General features: G+C 45.5%; 1 protein-coding gene across 1 annotated transcript in view; it reads right to left on the bottom strand.

Moving 5' to 3' along the window:
- Positions 1-22560, bottom strand: part of DLG5 (discs large MAGUK scaffold protein 5) — a 159202-nt gene that overhangs the window by 87765 nt on the left and 48877 nt on the right. The window contains exon 2 of the mRNA XM_004383168.1: positions 282-350. Within this exon, the coding sequence (XP_004383225.1) occupies positions 282-350 (69 nt within the window). The remainder of the gene's footprint in view (positions 1-281; positions 351-22560) is intronic.

Here is a 22560-nt window from a genome sequence, read left to right as displayed (position 1 = left end):
GAGGCGATAGGCTCGTTGAGCAGTCCTATGCCCTGACACAGTGAGGAGATGGCAACATGCCCCCCAGCACCCACCCCCGTTCTAACACCAGAGCCAGGTTTTTGCCATCCTCCGTTAAGAGAACTTACTGCTGATGTGAGAAACTGTGAATGGAATCAACAGAAGATGCTCCCATAAATCATCTGATGAGTGAGGGCCAATGTTCCCCTCATACACCCCCAGGCTGCTCCGGCTCCCACCCAGACCCTGACCCGTCTGGCACCCAGGATGGTGGTACTCACCCACACTGCTGAGGGAACCACTGCTCTCGGAGTCTGAGGGCATGATGGACAAGACGCTGTAGGTGGAGCCTAGGGATAGAAGGGGAAACCATTTGTTACTAACTTCAAAGGGGTCACTGGTCTATCCTCAGTCAATGCTGGGCCATGGAAACCAGCACCGCACCAGGGGCAGAAACCCAGACTCAAAGGGCTGGCAGAGAAGGTGCAGGCAGCAAGGTCTGCTCTTGGTGCTTCTGCCTGGCATTCCACTTCTCCTGTCCACCACGCTCCTACTCTGGAGGACTCATCGCCAGGTAGAGGCAGAGCTTGCACCCAGGCAGCTGGCTCCTTGTTGGGAGATCTGGGGAAAGGCTTAGCAAGGCAGCAACAGGCCCCAGGTTAGAATAGGGCCTGGGGATTTCCTACATTTTTATCAGGATGACTCTGGCTCCCAGGCAAAGGGTAACAGAGCATAAATGAAACATCAACAGGACAAATTGTTCTTTGTGCCTGACTGTCCTGCTCTGATGTCCTAACTGTATTCAAGCTCAGGCCTTAGTAATTTAGACAGTGTCTGCCCTTTTATTAAAGCTACTCATAAAATTATGAGCAATTACACTGTCACCAAAGCCAGGAAGTGGTGTGTGCTCTTTTTTTTTTTTTTTTTCTTTTTTGGTCAACACTTAATGTTGTTAACTCCTGGCCTGTGGACACACAACCCACGATGGTTTGGTGTGAATTCAAATATTTTCAAAGCCAGGATATTACCCACCTGGCATCTAGGAAAAACCTCAGAATCAGGAAACTCAATTCCTGAACCCAGCCCTGTCCATGTGTGAGTCGCTGGGTCCTGCACAGCAATTCCCTTCAGTTTTCTGGAACTCTGTTTCCTGGTCTGTATAATGAAGAGGTCAACCAGATGATCTTTGAGGCCCTTTCCCTGTTCAATTTCAGTGTTTACACTTTTTCACTGATCAGTGGTTTTAGAGAGGGAAGGTGTGCTTTGCCTATCCAGACTACAGGCGACACAAAATTAAGAGGGAGGCCAAACCGACTCAGAGACAATTAAATTGGGAGTTGAAAAAAGCACAACATGCAGAGATCATGGATCAAAAAAATAAAAATAAAAATCAGATAATAGGGAAAATGCAATGTTTTGTATTTAGAACCAAAAGAACTAGGCAAGGAAGAGGGGTATCTACCAGACAAAGGGGGTGAGCCAGAGGTGGGCTTTTTGCAATAAAGCCTTTGAACAAGCCTTAGGGCTTCAAGGACAGAAGGCTGCCAAGAACTAATGAGAAGAGAAACATGAGGGCCAAACTTAAGGGGTTCTCTTCCATCTCAACTCTGGACACCCTCAGAAGGGAAAGAAGAGAGATGAAGAGATGGGAGGAAAAAGGGGAAGGAAACTCAAAGAGGGAGAATCTGAGCAGAAGAGGAAGATCATCAGAAGATGGCGAGACCCGAAGGGAGAGGGGGGATAGTGCAAGGAAAACAGAAGAGATCCAAAGAAAAAGGAGAGACCTTGTGGGGTGACCTATCAGGGATGGGGGGGAGCAGAGACAGAGCCTTACTCGAAGGTGTGCAGACAAGCTGGTATGCATGTTATCAAAAAAAGAGATGAGGCCAAAATCAAAATGTTAGCCCTACAACTCAAACAAACAGAGAACAGGAAAAGAAGCACACAGCCACCAGAAGAATGGAAATAATAAAGATCAGAGGAGAAATAAATGAAATACAGAAAAGACAAACAATAGAATCAACAAGACTAAACATTGCTTCATTGAAAAGATCACCAAAATCGACAAACCATTGGCCAAACTCACAAAAGAACAACAGGAGAAGTAAATAACCCAAATAAGAAATGAGATGGGGAACATTACAACAGACCCAACTGAAATAAAAAGGATCATAACAGAATACAGTGAAAAACTGTTCTCCAAGAAATATGGGAACCTAGAGGAAATGGTCAAATTTCTAGAAACACACTACCTACCTAAACTAACACAAACAGATAGAAAATTTCAACAGACCTATAACAAGCGATGAGATTGAAGAGGTAATAAAAAAAAACTCCCAACAAAAAAAAGCCCTGGACCGGACAGCTTCACTGGAGAATTCTACCAAACATTCAGAGAAAAGCTCACACCAGTACTACTCAAACTATTTCAGAGCATAGAAAAGGAGGGGATACTCCCAAATTAATTCTGTGAAGCCAGCATAACCCTGATACCAAAGCCAGGCAAAGACACCACAAAACAAGAAAAGTACAAGCCATCATCTCTCATAAATACAGATGCAAAAATTGTCAACAGAAGGTCTAGCCAACAGAATTCAGCATCATATCAAAAAAAAAAAAAAAAAAAAATACACCACAACCATGTGAGATTCATACCAGGTACGCAAGAATGGTTCAACATTAGAAAATCAATCAATGAAATCCACCACATAAATAGAATAAAAGAAAAGAATCACATGATCATTTCAATCAACACAGAAAAGGCATTCGATAAAGTCCAACACCCATTCCTGACAAAAACTCTCAATAAGATAGAAATAGAAGGGAAATTACTCAACATAATAAAGGGCATCTATAAAAAACCAGGAGCCCTGGTGGCAAAGTGCTTGAGAGCTCAGGCTGCTAACCAAAAGATTGGCAGCTCAAGTCCACCAGTCATTCCTTGGAAACCCTGGGAGGCAGTTCTACTCTGTCCTATAGAGTTGCTATGAGTCAAAATCAACTGGACAGCAATGAGTTTGGATTTTTTTATTTTTTATTTTTTGGTATACAAAACGAACATCCAATGTCATTCTCAATGGAGGCTGAAAGCATTCTCCCTGAGAATGGGAACAAGACAAAGATGCCCTTTATGACCATTCCTATTTAACATTGTGTTGAAGTCCTAGCTAGAGAAATAAGGCAAGAAAAAGAAATAAAGGGCATCCAAATTGGAAAGGAAGAAGTAAAACTATCCCTATTCATACATGATAATGATTCTATACAAAGAGAACCCTAAAGATTCCACAAGAAAACTACTAGAACTAATAGAAAGATTCAGCAGAGCAGCAGGATACAAGATGAACATACAAAAATCAGTTGGATTCCTATACACCAATAAAGAGAACTTCGAAAAGGAAATCAGGAAAACAATACCATTTATAATAGCCTTTAAAAAGATAAAATACTAAGGAATAAATCTAACCAGGGATGTGAAAAGACCTATACAAAGAAAACTACAAAACACTATTGCAAGAAACCAAGAGATCTTTGTTGTTGTTGTTTAGTTCTGTCGAGTTGCTTCCAACTCATAGTGACCCTGTATACAACAGAATGAAACACTGTCCAGTTCTGCGCCATCCTCGCAATTGTTGTTATGCTTGAGCCCATCGTTGCAGCCACTGTGTCACTCCATCTTGTTGAGGGTCTTCCTCTTTTCCAATGACCCTCTACTTTACCAAGCATGATGTCCTTCTCCAAGGACTGATCCTTCCTGTCCAAAGTACGTGAGACGAAGTCTCGCCATCCTCGCTTCTAAGACGCATTCTGCTGTACTTCTTCCAAGACAGATTTGTTCGTTCTTCTGACAGTCCATAGCATATTCAATATTCTTTGCCAACACCAGAATTCAAAGGCATCAATTCTTCTTCGGTCTTTATTCACTGTCCAGCTTTTGCATGCATATGAGGTGATGAAAACACCATGCCTTGGGTCAGGTGCACCTTAGTCCTTAAAGTGACATCTTTGCTTTTTAACACTTTAAAGAGGTCTTTTGCCCAGTGCAATTCATCTTTTGATTTCTTGACTGCTGCTTCCATGGGTGTTATTGTGGATCCAAGTAAAATGAAATCCGTGACAACTTCAGTCTTTTCTCCGTTTATCATGATGTTGCTTATTGGTTCAGTTGTGAGGATTTTTGTTTCCTTTATGCTAAGGTGTAACCCATACTGAAAGTTGTAGTCTTTTGTCTTCATCAGGAAGTGCTTCAAGTCCTCTTCACTTTCAGCAAGCAAGGTTGTGTCATCTGCATATCGCAGGTTGTTAATAAGTCTTCCTCCAATCCTAATGCCCCATTCTTCTTCATATAGTCTAGCTTCTCAGATTATTTGCTCAGCATACAGATTGAGTAAGTATAGTGCAAGGATATAACCCTCACACAAAAGAGACCTACATAAATGGAAAAACATACCATGCTCGTGGATAGGAAGAGTCAACATTGTGAAAATGTCAATTCTACTCAAAGCAGTCGACAGATATAATGCAATCTCGATCCAAATACCAACAGCATTCTTTAACAAGATAGAGAAACTAATCACCAACTTTATATGGAAAGAAAGGAGGCCCAGATAAGCAAAATATTATTGAAGAAAAAGAACAAAGTACGAGGCCTTACTTTACCTGATCTCAGAACCTACTATACAGCCACTGTAGTCAAAACAGCCTAGTACTGGTACAACGACAGACACTTAAACCAATGGAACAAAATCGAGAACCCAGATGTTAATCCATCCACCTATGGTCAGCTGATCTTTGATAAAGGACCAAAGTCCATTAAATAGGGAAAAGACAGTGTTTTTAATAAATGGTGCTGTCAAAACTGGACATTCATCTGTAAAAAAAAAGAAACAGGACCCATACCTCACATCATACCCAAAAACTAACCCAAAATGGATCAAAGACCTAAATATAAAACCTAAAACAATAAAGATCGTGGAAGAAAAAATAAGGACTACACTAGAAGCCCTAATACATGGCATAAATATAATACAAACTATAACTAACAATGTACAAACACCAGAAGATAAACTAGATAACTGGGAACTCCTAAAAATTAAACACTATGCTCATCAAAAGAGAACCTACAGACTGAGAAAAAACTTTTGGCTATGACATATCCAACAAGGGTCTAATCTCTAAAGTCTACAGAATACTTCAACGCCTCAACAACAAAAAGGCAAATAACCCAATTAAAAAATGGGCAAAGGATATGAACAGACACTTCACCAAAAAAGACATTCAGGTGGCTAACAGACACGTGAGGAAATGCTTGTAATCACTAACCATTAGAGAAATGCAAATCAAAACTATAATGAAATTCCATCTCACCTCAACATTACTGGCATTAATCAAAAAAACACAAAATAATAAAGGTTGGAGAGGTCGCAGGGAGATTGGGACTCTTATACATTGCTAGTGGGAACGTAAAATGGTACAACCACTACAGAAAACAATAGGGCACCTCCTTAAAAAGCTGAAAATAGAAATACCATATGAATGATCCAGTAATCCCACTCCTAGGAATATATCCTAGAGAAATAAGAACCATCACATGAACAGACACATGCACACCCATGTTCACTGCAGCATTATTCACGATAGCAAAAAGATGGAAATAACCTAAATGCTCATCAAATAAACAAATTATGATACATACACACAATGGAATACTACACAATGATAAACAACAATGATGAATCCAGGAAACATCTCACGACATGGATGAATCTGGAGGGCATTATGCTGAGTGAAATAAGTCAATCACAAAGAACAAATATTGTACTAAACCATGATTATAAAAACCCAAGAAAAGGTTTACACACAGAAAAAAACAATCTTTGATGGTTACGTGGGAGGGAAGGTGTAGGAGGGGAAATCACTAACTACATAGTAGGCAACTGTTAACTTTGGTGAAAGGAAAGACAATACACAATACAGGAGAAATCACCACAACTTGACCAAAGCAAAGTCATAGAAGCTTCCTAGACACATCCAAACACCTTAAGGGACAGTTACTTGGGCTGAGGGCTAGGGACCATGGTCTCAGGGACATCTAGGTCAATTGGCATAACATAGTTCATAAAGAAAATGTTCTACATGTACTTTGGTGAGTAGCGTCTAGGGTCTTAAAAGCTTGCGAGCAGCCATCTATTATACATCTATTGGTCCCAGCATGTTCAGAACAAAGGAGAATGAAGACATAGACACAAGGAAACTATCAGTCCAAAGGACTAATGGACAATATGAACCACAGTTTCCACCAACTTGAGCCCAGAACTAGATGGTGCCGGGTTACCACCACAGACCACTCTGATACAGACCACAATAGAGGGTCTCGGGCACAGCAGAAAAAAATGTAGAACGAAATTCAAATTCACAAAAAAATGACCAGACTTACTGGTCTAACAGTGACCGGTGGCACCCCACAACAGACTACGCCCCCGACACCCTGCTAACTCAGAACTGAAGCCACTCCCAAAGTCCAAAGATTAGACAGGCCTATAAAACAAAAAAGTGCTTCTTAGTTCAGTCAAGTAAATGAAACCAAATGGACAACACATGCCCCAAAGCAAAGACGAGAAGGCAGGAAGGGACAAGAAAATGGACACTGAGAACCCCGGGGTGGAACGGGAAAGGCGAAGAGTGCTGACACATTGCAGGGATGCAACTAATGACACAAAACAACTTGTATAGAAAACTTTTTAATGAAAAACTAATTTGCGTGGTAAAGTTTCGCCTAAAATTTAAAAAGAGAGAGAGAGATGAAAGGGCCGAGATAAAAGAAAACAAGGAAAGAGAACTTGGGTAACGGTGAGGACTAGGACAGTGGCCATAAGTGGCCTGTGGCCTCATGATCAAATTTTCTGAGGCATCACTGAAGAACCTGAGTGTGTTTAGCCTGGACTGAAGAGGACTAGGGGCATCAGTAGGTGTTATGTCTTCAAACAGGACTGTCAGAAGGGATTAAACTGGTTCTTTATGGCCTCTGTTGGGTCACAGAAACCACTTCAAAAGAACTTCCAGTAAAACCATTCATGCGAACACAAAACGCCCCAGCCCTTCTGGGCACCCTCCCGCAGCATGCAGGGCCCAAGAGAGATGAGGGTGCATCCCCTAACACACCACTTCATTCACCTGGTGCCTCTAAAGGCCCTGGTGATTCACGCTTCCTCCCGCTGAAGCCTGTGCCTGGCTGAAGGGACTTGTTCCAGCCTTGACCCAACAAACAGAGCTCTTCCTGTCTTCCAGAAGTCAGCTCGCTGGCCTTGCTGACCAGAGAGTCACCGGGAAGACATGTCCCCTCCTACCCCCAGCTCCTGGGAAGAGGAAGGGAAGGGAAAGCTGCTCTCCCCTGGGGTCCATGAAGACACAGCAGGGAGGTGCTGCTGGCCCCCAGGGACACTTACCACCAGGGCACCTGCCCCACCCACTATCCTCCCCCAGATTACACCCTGAGGAACCCCATCCAATACTCAGGGTGACTACGGCACCCAAATCATTCCCGTCCTCACACATGTCCGTCAGGCTCCTGACACGTGCCTGGAGCCCTGCAAGGCACTGGGCTAGCTCTGGTAGAAAGAAGACAAACCAGGGCCTGTGACACTTTGGGGAAGTCCCCTCCACTCTCTGAGCCTGTACAATGAGGCAGAGCATTGTTGTGACCAGAACAGGGACACTGGAGCCAGCCTACCTGGGCTGAACTCTCAACTCCACCACTTATTGGCTGACTGCCCTTCGGTAAGTCACTTAGCCTCTCTGTGGCCCTATTTGCTTATCTGTAAAATGGGATAACAGTAGAACCTGCCTCATAGAGATGCTGTGAGGATCAACTGAGTTAATACAGGAAGAGTGCCTGAAACAGCACCTGGCACAGCCAGCATTCCAAGTGGGGGCTCCTGTTATTACTGTCAAACCAGACTGTACCGAGGGCCCTTCCACCTCGGCCGTTCTCCATCCTTTGACTACCTACACGGAAACCTGGACTAGAGTGACGAGGTCAAACAGACCATGGATGACACTAATAATAACAGCAGCTGATATTAGGGTCGCTAAGAGTTGGAAACGACTCGATAGCAATGGGTTTGTTTGTGTTTTTTTGGTTTTTATTAAGATGTATCAGGACTGTGCTAAGCATTGTCTCATTTAATTCCTATAACAATGCTGAGACTGTCATTAGGCCCATTTTACAGAGGAGGAAACTGAGGATTAGAAAAATTAAGTAACTTGCTTTAAGGTCGTGGTGTAGGTAACAAGGGGCCAACAGGATACCAACCCCAGCAGTCTACCCCAGAGCCTGTGCTCTTAACTGCTATACACAATCCAGCCATGTGGCTCTAAAGGTGCGTGAGCAGTCAGGGAAGACTTCACAGCGGAAGGGCCAGGAGCAGGCCTGGAGGACAGAGCACTTGGAGAAGCACAGGAGAAGTCAGATCAGCTCGAATGGAATAACAGGCAGAACCTGGCCCCTGTGCACGTGAGAAGCGGCAGGGCAGGACTGGCTGCCCCAGCTCTGGGGGTGGATGTGAATCCTCCCTACCCTCCTTCCTACACTGAGAAGACTCCCAACAGGGATTCTGAGCTGAGCCAGGAATCGTGACTGAAAATGAGAAGCGAGGGGAGGAGTGTGGCTTTGTGGCCCTGACTTGCTCTGCCCTCTCCTGCCCACCCAATCCCATACCTGTACTGGGTGCAGAGGCAGGTCCTAGAGGGCAGGTCAACCCTCCCTGGAGAATCACTCAATTCCATGAGCTGCAGAGATGAGGAGGTGAGAGGGTGAAAAATTGCGTGCGCTAGTCACCTCTTGCACAGTCCGCCTCCCTGCTTCGGAGGACCTACAGGATGTTGGAAGGGTGAGCTCCTCTGGCTGCTAAGAAGCCCATTGGGTGGGATTGCAAAATGGTGCAGCCATTATGCAAAACAATTTAGTGATCCCTCAAAAAGTTAAACACAGAACTACCTTATGACCCAGCAATTCCACTACTAGGGATATACCCAGAAGACTTGAAAGCCAGGATGCAAACAGATAACTTGTACACCAATGTTCAGTGCAGCATGATTCACACTAGCCAAAAGGTGGAAACAATCCAAGTGTCCATCCACAGAGGAACAGATAAACAAAATGTGGTGTATCCATACAATGGAATATTACTCAGCCATAAAGAGAAATGAAGTTCTGATACATGCTATGGCATGGATGAACCAGGAAAACATTACTTTAAAATAAGTCAGACAAAAAAAAAAAAATAAAAAAAATAAAAAAAATAAAATAAGTCAGACAAAAAAGGACAAACATTGTATGATCCCACTTCTATGAAATATAGGCAAACGCACAGAGACCAAAGTTCATCAGTGGTTACCTAGGGCAGGCAGGAGGGAGACATGTGGGGTATTGCTTAAGCAGTACGGTCTTTGTTCAGGGTAATGACAGTAGTAATTGTTGTACAACGTGGTGAATGGAGTTAATGTCACTGAAGTGCACCTGCAGAAGTGGTTGAAATGTTATGTTACATATTACTTCACCACAATAAAACTTAAAAAAGAGTGAAGCCTTCTTGTAAAACTACCTTCAGTATAGCTATGGCCTTTTCCTAATGTCTCCGAGGCCCTCCCTCTAAGCATGACCTGAGGCTGTGGCTACTGAGACCACACCTGGAGGCGCCAGCACTTCAGGGAGGCGTGGGGTGCCCTTGGCCCTGGGAGTGAAGTGGCCAGAGATTCGTGCATGCACCAAGGAAGTCCTGCTCTACACATCCCACATGCCCACTCTGGGGTGAGGAAACACGCACCAGGGACGGGGTGACATAGAGGATGCCCCTTGCTATATATCATTGGGTTAGGCAAGGACCCACCCCTCAAAGTATCAAGTTTGTAAGGACTTAGCATTAGTTTTCCCCACTGAGATACACCTGTTGTGTTCTCAGCAAAGCTGCAGAACAAGAATGCTCAAACTGCTAAAACAGCAAAGTAACGATGCTGATTTCCCCCTTTTCGGGTCACTGGGAGGACCCACAGTCTATCTCTAAAAGGTGAATGGGGTGGTGGTAGCACAACACGGTGAACGTAATTAATGCCACTGAACTGTACACGTAAAGATGGTTGAAACGACAAATGTTTTATTATGTATATTTTACCACAATAAAATTTAAAAAGAAAAGGGTGAATGGGGGTCTTCACACTCAGGTGACTGGAGAGTTAACATCTGAGGTGTGAGCGTGAAGCCTGCCTGGTGTAAGCCTTTCTTGTGGGACTCTTGGGTCGTCTACAAACAAAGGGGCTGAACTACCTGATCCTGAGGAAACCTTCAGCTATCCACTCCACCCTGTCTAAAATGCCCCAGGTCAGAAATATGAAAAGGGAGAGAAAGCAACATGCACACCCAAATTAATAATTCAGTACCACTAAAATAAAGACCCTTCTCTCCCTAACTGTTGGACTGGCTTTTTTCCTGGCACATGAAGAAGGAAAAACAAGGACTGCTGACTTTCCAAAGGTAAAAACACTCGGCAGGCAGCAAGCTTGCTTCCCCTCATCAGCTACACAGAGGAGGCTTCTCATCCTTGTTTTCCCCCTCTCAGAGCTCCCGAGCTCCAGGATGGGAGCAGAGGAGGGGGAGCTGGGACCACCAACCCAGCACCAGGTGGGACCAGATCTCAGCTCTGGCTTTCCATCACCAAAAACAAGCCCTGCTTTCTGCTGTCACCTCCTGCCCAAGTTGGGTGACAGTTTTGCATGCAGAAAGCACAGACGGGGGCCCCAAAGCAAAGTCTGATTAGCTCACCAAAGGGTAGCTGGGCCATCATTTATGCCCTGGAGGGTGGGGGACGAGATTGGGACAGGCTTCAAGAGTCCCCTACTGGAGTCACTGCTTACAAAGCAGTAAGTTTCTGCTTATAGTGATGGGAAATTTGACAACAATTATGGGTGAAGATTGCACATGATTAATGTAATTGAGATCACTAAATTGTACATCTGAAAATTTTTGAATTGGCAAATGTTGTGTTATACATACTCTTACAACAACTGAAAAAAGAGTTCCCTACTAAAATGGAAGTACATCAGGAGACAGGGTCATTATCAATGGTCACAGCCACACCTGAATGGCACCCCTAAAGAGAGGAACACAGATGAGGGGTGGAAGAGCAGCCGCAGAGCACTGCCCTGTCATCCTTGGTACAGCTCATGCCCTGCAAAGCAGCAAAGAAGACACACAGAGACAGGGCAGGAACCCAAGCAGCACAAACACAGCCAGCCCCCCACTATGCTCCAGCCAGACACCCTGGAGGGAGCATGTTTGCTGGAATAAACCTCTGTAAACAACAGAATACACCACAGACAGGCAGCAGGTCTCTGAAAGGCAGCTGGCACCACAGCTCCTGGTTCCGGCACCACAGCTCCTGGTTCCGGCCCCAAGAGCTACCTCTCACTCGCAGGCTGTACTACGTAGCTCATCGATACATACCACCTCAGGGTACCTGTCATGGACTGAATTGTGGCTAGACCCTGATTCCCAGTATTGTATGATTGTCCACCATTTTGTCATCTGATGTGATTTTCCTATGTGTTGTAAATCCTATCTCTATGATGCTGATGAGATGGGATTAGTGGCAGTTATGTTAATGAGGCAGGTCTCAATCTACAAGATTCGGTTGTGTCTTGAGCCAATCTCTTTTGAGATATAAAAGAGAGAAGCAAACAGAGAGACATGGGGACCTCATACCACCAAGAAACAAGAGTCAGAAGATTAGCACATCCTTTGGACATGGGGTCCCTGCGCTGAAAAGCTCCTCGACCAGGCACGATTGATGACAAGGACCTTTCCCTAGAGCCAACAGAGAGAGAAAGCCTTCTCCTGGAGCTGATGCCCTGAATTTGGACTTATAGCCTACTAGACTGTGAGACAATAAATTTCTCTTTGTCAATGGCATCCACTTGTGGTATTTCTGTTATAGCAGCACTAGATGACTAAGACAGTACTATTCCAAGCTCAGGCTCTGGGGCCAGACACCCTGGGCTCCAACCTACCACTTACCAGCTGTGTGACTGGGACCAAGTTCCTTCAACTTTCTGTACCTCATTTTCTCGTCTGTCCAACAGGAAGAATAATGGTGGGTTATGAGGACTAAGGAATCCCTGGATGGTGCAAACGGTTAACGCAATCAGCTGCTAACCAAAAGGTTGGCAGCTTAAGTCCATCTAGAGGCACCTCAGAAGAAAGGCCTGGTGATCTACCTCTAAAAACTCAGCCATTGAAAACTCAGTGGAGCACAGTTCTACTCTGACACACATGGGGTCACCATGAGTCAGAACTGACTCCATGGGAACTCAAGGACGATGAGGGCTAAATGAGAAAAGACATGTAGAGCCCTTAGAACACAGCAAGCAGCCCATCAACACTAGCTCTCATTATCACTACCTAACCCTCTCTGCAGCCTTCTAAGGCAGGCAGGACATGAAGCAGCCTCCACAGAGCCCAGACTACAAACGACCTGGCAGATGACCGCCCAGCCTTCCCTTGGCTTCTGGAAGGTGTTACTGGTATTCAGTTCTTTATTATGTCACTTGCGTGTCTCCTGGTAACACCCACCTCAGAAGCTAAACGCTCTCCCTCCCATAAGTATTCTCTTCTCTGGACACAGCCCTGTGCCTCCGTTTCCTTCTCTTCCTCTCTCCTTCCACTGTTCTGCCCACCTGTGGCCACTTCCAAGCCATCCCCAGCCTCCCTGGCTGATTTCTTGATTCAAACAGAACCAACTAGGGTGCTCACCATGGGCTCAGCATCCTACCAGCCCTACATCGACCTTGTCCTCCAGTGCTCACAACCACCTATACAGGGCCTTAGGCAGCCAGCCCCCTCAGACAAAGAGTACTCTGGACAAGACACCACCCCTTGATAGGCAAGTCTGCCCCAGGAATCCTGAGCCCAACCATCCACCAAATGCTTACTGAGCACTGTTCCAGGTCCTGGGGATGCAGCAGAGAGCAAGACAGAGTCCGCGCCTCATGGCACGAGCATGTGTGTGTGTGTGTGTGTGTGAAATAAACCAATAAGCAAATATAAACTGTGTCAGGTGATAAGGGCTATGAAGAAAAATCCAGCAGGGTAAAATGGAGGTGATGTGGGGTAGGGGGAGGAGAGGTGGCTATTTTAGGTAAAATGGTCAGGAGAGGCCTCTCTGGAAAGGTCACATTTGAGCAGAGATCTGAAGGAAGCAAAGAATGTTGGAGGAAAACTGTTCCAGGCAGAGGAACAGCAAATGCAAAGTCCCAGGGGTGAACTCAAGAAATAGCAAGGAGGCCAATGTGATCAGGGTGGAGTGAACTGCGGGGGGATGCAGACAGAGAGCAGGGCTGGCTCATGTGGGGCCTCGTAGGCCACAGTGAGGACACTGGGCTTTACTCCGAATGTGGAAAACCCCTGGAAGGTTTAGAGTAGACGAGAGACATGATCTGATTCACATATTAATAGGATCACTGGATGCTATGCTGAATGTTGTCCACAGGTAGGGGAGGGTGGTGGAAACCAGTAAGACAGCAACTGCAATAATCCAAGGGAGTGATGCTTGTGGCTTGGACCAGGGTGACGATAGCAGGGCTGGTGAGAAGTGGCTGGATTTGAGGGAATATTTTGGAGGTAGAGCTGAAAAGATCTGCCAACAGAGTGAATACGGAATAGGAAAGGAAAAGAAGCCAAGGATGGCACTGAGGTTCTTGGTCGGGTAACTGGAAGGATGGACTTCGTCATTTACTGAGATGGAGAAGCCTGCAGGAGGAACAGTTGAGTGGAACAGAGGGAATTATGAGTTCGTATTTGGCCGGGTTACATTTGAGGTGCCTACAGACATCAGATGCCAGGCATGCAGTTGAATGTATGGGTCTGAGGTTCAGGGGCAAGGTTGGGACTAGAGATATAATTTGGGAATGTCAGCATATGCTGAGCATTTAAAGCAAGGAGACTTGATGGGATCATTCAAGGAGGGAGAGTGATAGGGAAGGCAGACAAGAGGTCCAAGAACTGAACCCTGACTATTCAGAGTTGAAGGATGAGAAGAGGAAACAACCAAGAAGACAGAGAAGGAGCAGGAAGTGGGGTAGGTGAAGAGCCAAGAGTCCAAGTGAAGAAACTGAATACAACAGCATGTGGTCAGGGGCTTAGAGAATGGCCTGATATGCCCCGGCTGCTTAATGGTGAAGACAGACACACAGCCCTCCTGACTCCTGAAACAAACTGTACCTGCACTCCACCTACCCCCTGAACTTCCCTGGGTATCAAGGAGACTAATGGAAATAAGTCAGGAAGCTTCAGGAAGAGACTCTAGTGTTTACTAGGCATCTTACATGTTATGGCTCAAGTTTTTCTTGAACTTACTACTATACTCTGACTACTAACAGCAGTTAACATTTATTGAGCACTTGTCACAGGAAAGGCACCATTTATATGAATTATTTCATTTAATCCTCCTAACAACCCTATCGGACACATACTAATATGAACTTAACTTTTAGATAGTGAACTAAAGGCTCAGAGAGATTGAGTAACTTGCCCAAGACCACAAAGCTAAGTGGTGGGTCCAAATTCAAACACAACTCTTGCCAACAGAAGAGGATGTGAGCAGCCATCCCCCTGCTCAGGGATGATGCTCAGGTGAGGAGAGGAGCCACAACTCTTGGGTCAGTAACTCTGACAGCAGGTGTGCCAGGAGAGGCTTACAGGCCAGCATTTAACACTGCGGCCAGGGTTATCCTTTCCAACAGTGGGAAGCTTGAGGAAGATGGGTCCCCATCATCTCTGCTGCACATCCTGAGATGCCGGCCTCATCCTCTGGCCTTGGCTTCAAACCCCCACCCCAGTCCCATCACTCCTCCAGCCATCAACTTCTTCAGGTTCACACAGGGGAGACAAGTACAATCTCTGATGAAACAAGCTAGAGAAATGTCTCCACCCTAGGTCAGAAGGTAGTAGGCAATGGAATGAGCTAATGAGGTTTCGGGACCACTGTTTATTTGAAGTCTTTGAGCCATAGGTGGTTCAAACCCCACCAAGCTCCACTCAATCCTACAATAATTTTAGTTCCTATAGACCAAAGCCTGAACTTCTCCACCTTAGAATTCAAGAATGCCTGAGTGTCTGAGCACAGAAATAACTAAGCAGGGATGACCTTCAAGAAGCTGTCTCCAGCAACCATGAACTGGAAAGAAGGAAAGAGGAAGGGCCTGGAAATAAAGAGAATAGTAAGGATTTTCCTGCAAGAGCTCCCTGAACCACTGGTCAAGGGGGCACAGAGGGAGGGAGGGAGGGAGAGCACCAGAGACTGTGCAGAAGTGGGGAGGACTGAGTGAGAGAGACGGTGAAGAGAAGATGAGAATGATACTGGGGTGTTTTGGTTGGGGTGTTCAGGAAGAAGGTTATACAGTTAATAGAAGCAGAGAACTGAAGAGGGAAGAGCTAGCTAAGAGGGATGATGAAATCGTGTTGAGACACATCAGGTTGAATGTGCTAAAGAAAATCCCTGTGAAGACACCTGCTGACAGTCGGAAACCAGAGCCTGGAGCTAGGGGAAATATTTCAGGCTAACACATTCCATTTGGGAGTTATCCCACAGAGCCCGGAGAATGTGAGTGACAAGCCCAGAGTCACCAACTGGTAATGTGAAGCCAATGAAGAAACAAGCAGGGGAACAGGAGGGCGGGACCAAGGACTTACTAAACAGCTACTATGTGGTAAGTGCTGTTCTAGGCATTTATAGGACAGAATCCCGGGAAGCACTACCTGTGAGGATACCAAAAAAACCAAACCCACTGCCATCGAGTCAATTCTGACTTATAGTTTCTGTCATGGATTGAACTGTGTCCCCAAAAAATATCTGTCAACTTGGCTAGGTCATGATTCCCAGTATTGTATGACTGTCTACCATTTTGTCATCTGATGTGATCTCCCTGTGTTGTAAATCCTATCACTATGATGTAATGAGATGGATTAGTGGCAGTTATATTGATGAGATCCACAAGATTAGATAGTGTCTCAAGCCAATCTCTTTTGAGATATAAAAGAGAGAAGTGAGCAGAGACATGGGGACCTCATACCACCAAGAAAGCAGTGCCAGGAGCAGAGCGCGTCCTTTGTACCGGAGGTTCCTGCACTGAAATGCTCCCAGACCAAGGGAACACTGATGCATCACAAGGACCTTCCTCCAGAGCTGACAGAGAAAGCCTTCCCCTGGAGCAGATGGGACTTCACTAGCCTACTGGACTGTGAGAAAATAAACTTGTTTGTTGAAGCCATCCACTTGTGGTATTTCTGTTATAGCAGCACTAGATGACCAAAACAGTGACCCTATAGGACAGAGTAGAAAAGCCCCACAGTGTTTCCAAGGCTGTAAATCTTTACAGAAGCAGGCTGCCACATCTTTCTCCTAAAGAGCCACTGGTGGTTTCAAACACTGACCTTTCAGTTAGCAGCTGAGCACTTTAACCACTGCGCCACCAGGGCTCCATGTCCTGTGAGGACAGGGGAAAGAAAGAACGGTTTCTGGAAGAGACACAGAAAAGATGGGGAAAGAACACTCAGGGAAGCAGGAGAAGCAACAGAATGAAGTGCCAGTGAAGGCAGCGGGATGGCGGGAGGAAGAAGGGGCAGTCTGCCACATCAAATGCTGGGGGAGATGCTGAGAAGTGGAAAGAAAAGAAACATCTGATCCGGTCATTTGGAGGTCAGTGATGTCCTGCTATGGAAGCCCATTAAGTGAGGCAATTGATCGGCCCTGATTCCTTCATCCAAGAACTGAAGGGCTTGAATAAGATCAGAAAAGGCAAGAGGTTCATCCTAAAACAACTGCCTGGAGAGTCACAGCTTAAGGGACACTGAGTTTCTTGTTAATGGTGGTGGAATAATTTGGGAACGGACAGTGGTGATGGCTGCACAACATGATGAACATAATGTCACTGAGTCACGTTGTTGCTGCTGTTGTTGTTGTTGCTAGGTGCCATCGAGCTTTTTCCAACTTACAGCGACCTTATGGACAACGGAACAAAACACTGACTGGTCCTGCACCATCCTCATGATCACTCAATTATACATATAAAAATTGTTAATTTGGCAAAAGTTTTGTTATATATATTTTTATCTCAATAAAATTTTTTAAAAAAACTGCCTGAAATATTGTGTTAAAAGAGTATGAGGCTATTTTTAAAAAAAAGAAAAAAAACGAAACCCATTGCTGTAGAGTCAATTCTGACTCATAGCAGCCCTACAGGACAGAGTAGAACTGCCCCATAGGGTTTCCAAGGAGGGGCTGGTGGTTTGAACTGCTGACCTCTGGTAAGCAGTCAAGCTCTTAACCACTGTGCCACCAGGGCTTCAGAGGATACTGTATGACCCAGCAATTCCACTCCTAAGCATATATCCAAAAGAATTCAAAGCAAGGACTCAAACAGATACTTGTACATCAATGTTCATTGCAGCATTATCCACAATAGCCAAAAAGTGGAAACCAGATGTGGCATATCCACGCAATGGAATATTATTCAGTCATAAAAAGGGATGAAGTTCTGATACATGTTACAACATGGATGAACCTTGAAAACGTTATACTGAGCGAAATAAGCCAGACACAAGAGGACATATATTATCGCACTTACATGAAATATCTAGAATAGGCAAACGCAGAGGGACAGAAAGTAGATTAGAGGTTAGCAGAGGCTGGCGGGGAAAGGAGTGAATAGGGAACTATTACTTAGTGGGTACTGAGTTTCTGTTTGGGGTGATGAAAAATTTTTGGAAATAAATAATGTAAATGGTTGTACAACAGTGTGAATATAACTAATGCCACTGAGTTGTACACTTAAAAACGGTTAAAATAGCAATGTTATATGTATTTTACCATAATTTTTAAAAATTGAAAAATCAAAAAGTTTAAAATGGCATTTTTTTTTGTACACATATATTAACTACAATAATATTTTATCTTAAAAATTACAAAAAAAAAAGGTCGTGAGGCCACTTCTAGGCCCACTAGGAAAGAAGCCCATGAGGGACTAGTGGTATCTGCGTGGGCAAGCAGGGAGGCAGGCGTTCTTCCTGGACTGTGTGGTTTCTAAGGGACCTCGACCTCCAAAAGCACTCTTTCATGGTGCTAGGTTCTCAGCAGGCTTACTATAATTCATTACTGATTGGAACTGAGCCCTAAAATCCAATCTGCTTCTCTGGCATTCATTAAATTACTGGGACTGAAAGTGCCCTCAGGAGAAAGAAAAGGACAGTATCTCTTCCATCTATTCTTTCTTCGAGGCCCTAGGAAACAGAGTAGAAAGAAGAATTTGGTCCTTCCGGAGAGAGCTCTGTGATGCTCAGCCCAAAGCAGATGGCTTTCCAGCCCAAGAAGGGCCTTAGGACACTTGGTACCTACCTCCTTCCTCTTGGGTACAGCAGCTCCATCGAGGAAGTCCACCTCTCATTTACACAGCACTGTGTGTAAATTATAGAAAAGGTGACTTTCAGAACAGAAAGAGTCCATCCCCAAAACCAGAGGGACCTTTGACAAAGTTTTACAGAAGGGCAGCTGCAAGCGTTCACCTGGTATGGAAAGTTCTCCTCGTCATGCTCAGAACAGGGGAGAGGCATTTCTAAGTGAAATGCTGAGCTACAGACCCACGGCACCAACACATCCCATCAGTGGATGTCCCCCTGGGTGACCTGCCAGGCACCCCTCCCCCACCAATGAAAGATGAAGCATCTCAGCCTCATGCTCAGGAAGCATTCTCCTCCAGCAGGAAAGCCTTCCATCACACTCCAGTTGCACGGATATCATTTCAGTGAATCAAGCGCTCACACTCACCTTCAGCTTGATGCATACAGTCTTAAACTCCAATGCTCAGAAAACAGACCAGGTCCTTCCTCAACTGAAGAAAGAGGAGCCCGGGGAGGGCAAAATCTGGTCACGCAGTAACTTGCCTTCGGATTGCCACAAGTCAACCACAGGAAATGGGGGAGGAGATCAGAGAGGCAATTCAAATGCACAAAAAGATGTGGGTTATCTTTCACACAAAGGCAGCCCTCAGGAGAGAAAGTTGATCTTGAGTAAAAAGAGAAAATATTTTGCTATTTTGTGCAAGGGGAAAAAAACAAAAGCCTTAAACCCACTCACCCAGAACAACGGAGAACAAATGAGACCAGAGTACACAGCCCCAAAGATCTCAGTCTCCTACTAACCCCTAGGCAACTGGCCATCTGCAGTAAGCAGATGGGGCATTGCCCAGTACCCACTCGGATGGACTGGAACTCCCCTGAGGGCAGCTACCAAGCCTGGATCACTGGGCTTGCTACTCAGAACGCAAGCTCAAGGCAAACAGTTAAAGCATGAGAAGTAAGTTTTGGATCCATGTTTTCTAGTCAAACTTCAGGCTCCTCAGAGCTTAAGGGGGACGCTGACATTTTACAGATGTCGAGAGGGGACATGGCCTAGCCAGGTCATAGAGCGAGTTGGTGACAGTACCAAGGTAAACTCACAGTCCACAAGCAACCACAACTCTGACGGACAGGAAGTAAGAGCGAAGGGGATGAAGGCAGCAGGGCACTGGCACCTGCAGGCCGAGACTCTGTGTGTACCACCCCCAAAGCCACAGGTAGCCTCTGTAGCTGGGCTCTGGTGCTGTGGGACCCACAGGGGAGGAACAGTCGGCCAGTGTGGCTTCTGTCCAGTGACTCCCAAACCTGGCTGCTCATCAGTCACCCAAGCTGCTCTTTAAAAATGCTGAGTTCCCGGTCCCCTTCTGTCTCGGTTATCTAGTGCTGCTATAACAAAAATACCACAAGCAGATGGCTTTAACAAAGAGGCATTTATTTTCTCTTAGTCTAGGAAGCTAAAAGTCCGAATTCAGGGTGCCAGCTCCAGGAGAAGGGTTTCTCTCTCTGTCGACTCTTGGGGAAGGTCCTTGTTATCAATCTTTCCTGGTCGAGGAGCTTCTCAGCACAGGGACCCCAGGTCCAAAGGACTCTCTTTTCTCCTTGCTCTTGTTTCTTGGTGGTATGAGGTCCCCTTATGTCTATACTCACTTCTGTCTTTTATATCTCAAAACAGATTGACTCAAGACACAACATAATCTTGTAGATTGGGTCCTATCTCATTAACATAACTGCCTCTAATCCTGCCTCATTAACATCATAGAGGTAGGATTTACAACACATAGGAAAATCACAGCAGATGACAAAATGGTGAACAACCACACAATACTGGGAATCATGGCCTAGCCAAGTCGACACACATTTTTAGGGAACATAAGTCAATCCATAACACCTTCCTACACCAGAGAATCAGCACCTCCAGGGGGGCAGTCCAGGAACCTGGATTTTTAAGATGCTTCTCAGGTGATTCTGATGAGCAGCCCAGTTTCCACAGCCATTTCTGCCCCCAGAGCTTCCTGAACCCTTACACTGTCCCTCTGCCAGACATGCCAGGGCTCCCAAGGCCATCCTCGGAGGCCCCCATTATGCAGAACTGTGGAACAACAGTAACAGTCGCCACCACTGACTGAGTGCCCTGCTGCAGCAGGCCCCGTGTGGGCTCTTTCTAATATAGGCATCATGCTGTGAGAGCCAGGACCCTCACCATGAAAACCCTCTAATGCGTGCATTATCTTACCTAAAATGCACAGCACCCTAGGGAAAGGAATTGGTATTAGTCCCATTTTACAGACCAGAACTCTGAGGCCGATAGAGGTCAGAGAACTAGCTCAAGAGCATTCAGCTAGACTTGAAATCAGACTTACTCACCTCCAGAGCCCTGGGCCCTTAATTGCTGACCAAAATGCAAACCTGTTGCCATCAAGTCGATTCCAACTCATAGCGACCCTACAGGACAGAGTAGAACTGCCCCATAGAGTTTCCAAGGGGCGCCTGGTGGATTCGAACTGCTGACCTTCTGGTTAGCACCTATAGCACTTAACCACTACACCACCAGGGTTAACTGCTGAGCTGCCTCTAAATCCTAAACTCTTCCTCCCTCCCTGCCCTACTTCAACCACTCAGCAGACTCAGGGTGAGCTACATGAGGGCTGTCTTAGACAGCCTGTCTCCCCCAGACTCATGCCCCCAGCAGATGACTAAGGCAGCCCAGGTGTTATGGATTGAACTGTGTCTCCCAAAATATGTGTTGGAATCCAAGCCCCTATACCTGTGAATGTAATCCTGATTGGGAATAGGGTTTTCTTTGTTATGTTGATAAGGCCATATCAGTGTAAAGGGCAACTAAACTTAATCACTTCTGACTTATAAGGAGCAACAGAGAGACAAGAAAGCTAAAAGGGGGAGGATCACCAAGGAACTGAGGAATGTCAGTTCCTCTACAGAAACTGAGAGAAGGATCTTCCCCCGAAGCCCACGAGAGAGAGCCTTCTCCTAGAGCGGGTGCCCTGAATTCACATGCAGCCTACTGAACTGTGAGAAAATAAATTGCTTCTCCTAAAGCTATGCACTTGTGCTATTTCTGTGACAGCAGCCCTAGTAAACTAAGACAGTATGCTTCCAAAAGCATATATTTCTGGAATCTTTCTTTTAATGAGCATTGTATTGCTTTGGTAATCAGGAAAAAAATTTCTGAGGAAAAAAAGTTAAGATGATTAAAGCAGTCTATAGATTCTCCAGCCTGTGTGCAAATAAACAAGTGATTAAAAGGAATATTTTTTAAAAGAATATTAAGAATAAAAAGTGATTTTAAAAACTGCAAGCAGCCCTGGCCAGTGTCCCATCAGCAGGGAGGAGATAAAGGGCTCAGGGGGCAGAAGGAAGACTGACACAGCCAGTAATCCCATCCAAGCCATTTACAGAAAATATCTATTTTTAAAAGCAGAGTCCATTTCATCATATTTCAGAAAAACAAATAAGAGTCCTTGAGGGGCAAACGAGCTGGCTCGGAGCCACAGGCATCAACAGGCGCTTGCAGCAAGAGCAGCAGCCAGCCAGCAGTTTTCATCTGGAAAATTCAGATCTCTGGTGAAGGGCAGGGCTCAGATACCCAGCTACCATTAGCATTCAGCCCAACAAAGCACCAATTTTCATATTTCCTAGGGCCTGCTGGGCCCCCGACTTCTTCATTTCAATGGAAACTGTCAGCCAGGATTCTGTGCAAACATGCGTTTTCCTTGAGGGCAAACATTCTGAGTCTACAACATGGTCTTTCATTTTCAGAGCTTTTTGTCCGTGGTGACTACATCAAAGATGAGAGAGGCAGGGTGGGGAGGGCTGTCAGGGGGAGCTGAGAACAGAGCAAACACAAAGTGCGGGGGGATCCACGTGAATTCCTAGGAGGCCAAAGGCAGTAGCAGCCTGTTTGCTCAGGCTCCTCATGGGTCAACTATAAAGAAATAACCTTGGCTGGGTCCACATGGGAAGAGAGAGCAGCAATCCCTTGCTCTCTTGCAGCTCCCTGCTCCGATAGGCCCAGTCTGTATTAGGACTTCTCCCTTCCAGAGGACCTGTGAGGTCTCGGAGAAGGAAATGGTACACAAGAATATGCAAGAAGCAAATTGTTTGGG

This window comes from Trichechus manatus, unplaced genomic scaffold (assembly GCF_000243295.1).
Source record: "Trichechus manatus latirostris isolate Lorelei unplaced genomic scaffold, TriManLat1.0 scaffold00106, whole genome shotgun sequence".
In the NCBI taxonomy this organism is placed as follows: Eukaryota; Metazoa; Chordata; class Mammalia; order Sirenia; family Trichechidae; genus Trichechus; species Trichechus manatus.
Note: the sequence above shows the minus strand (reverse complement) of the source record. Positions and strands in the feature narration are given on the sequence as shown.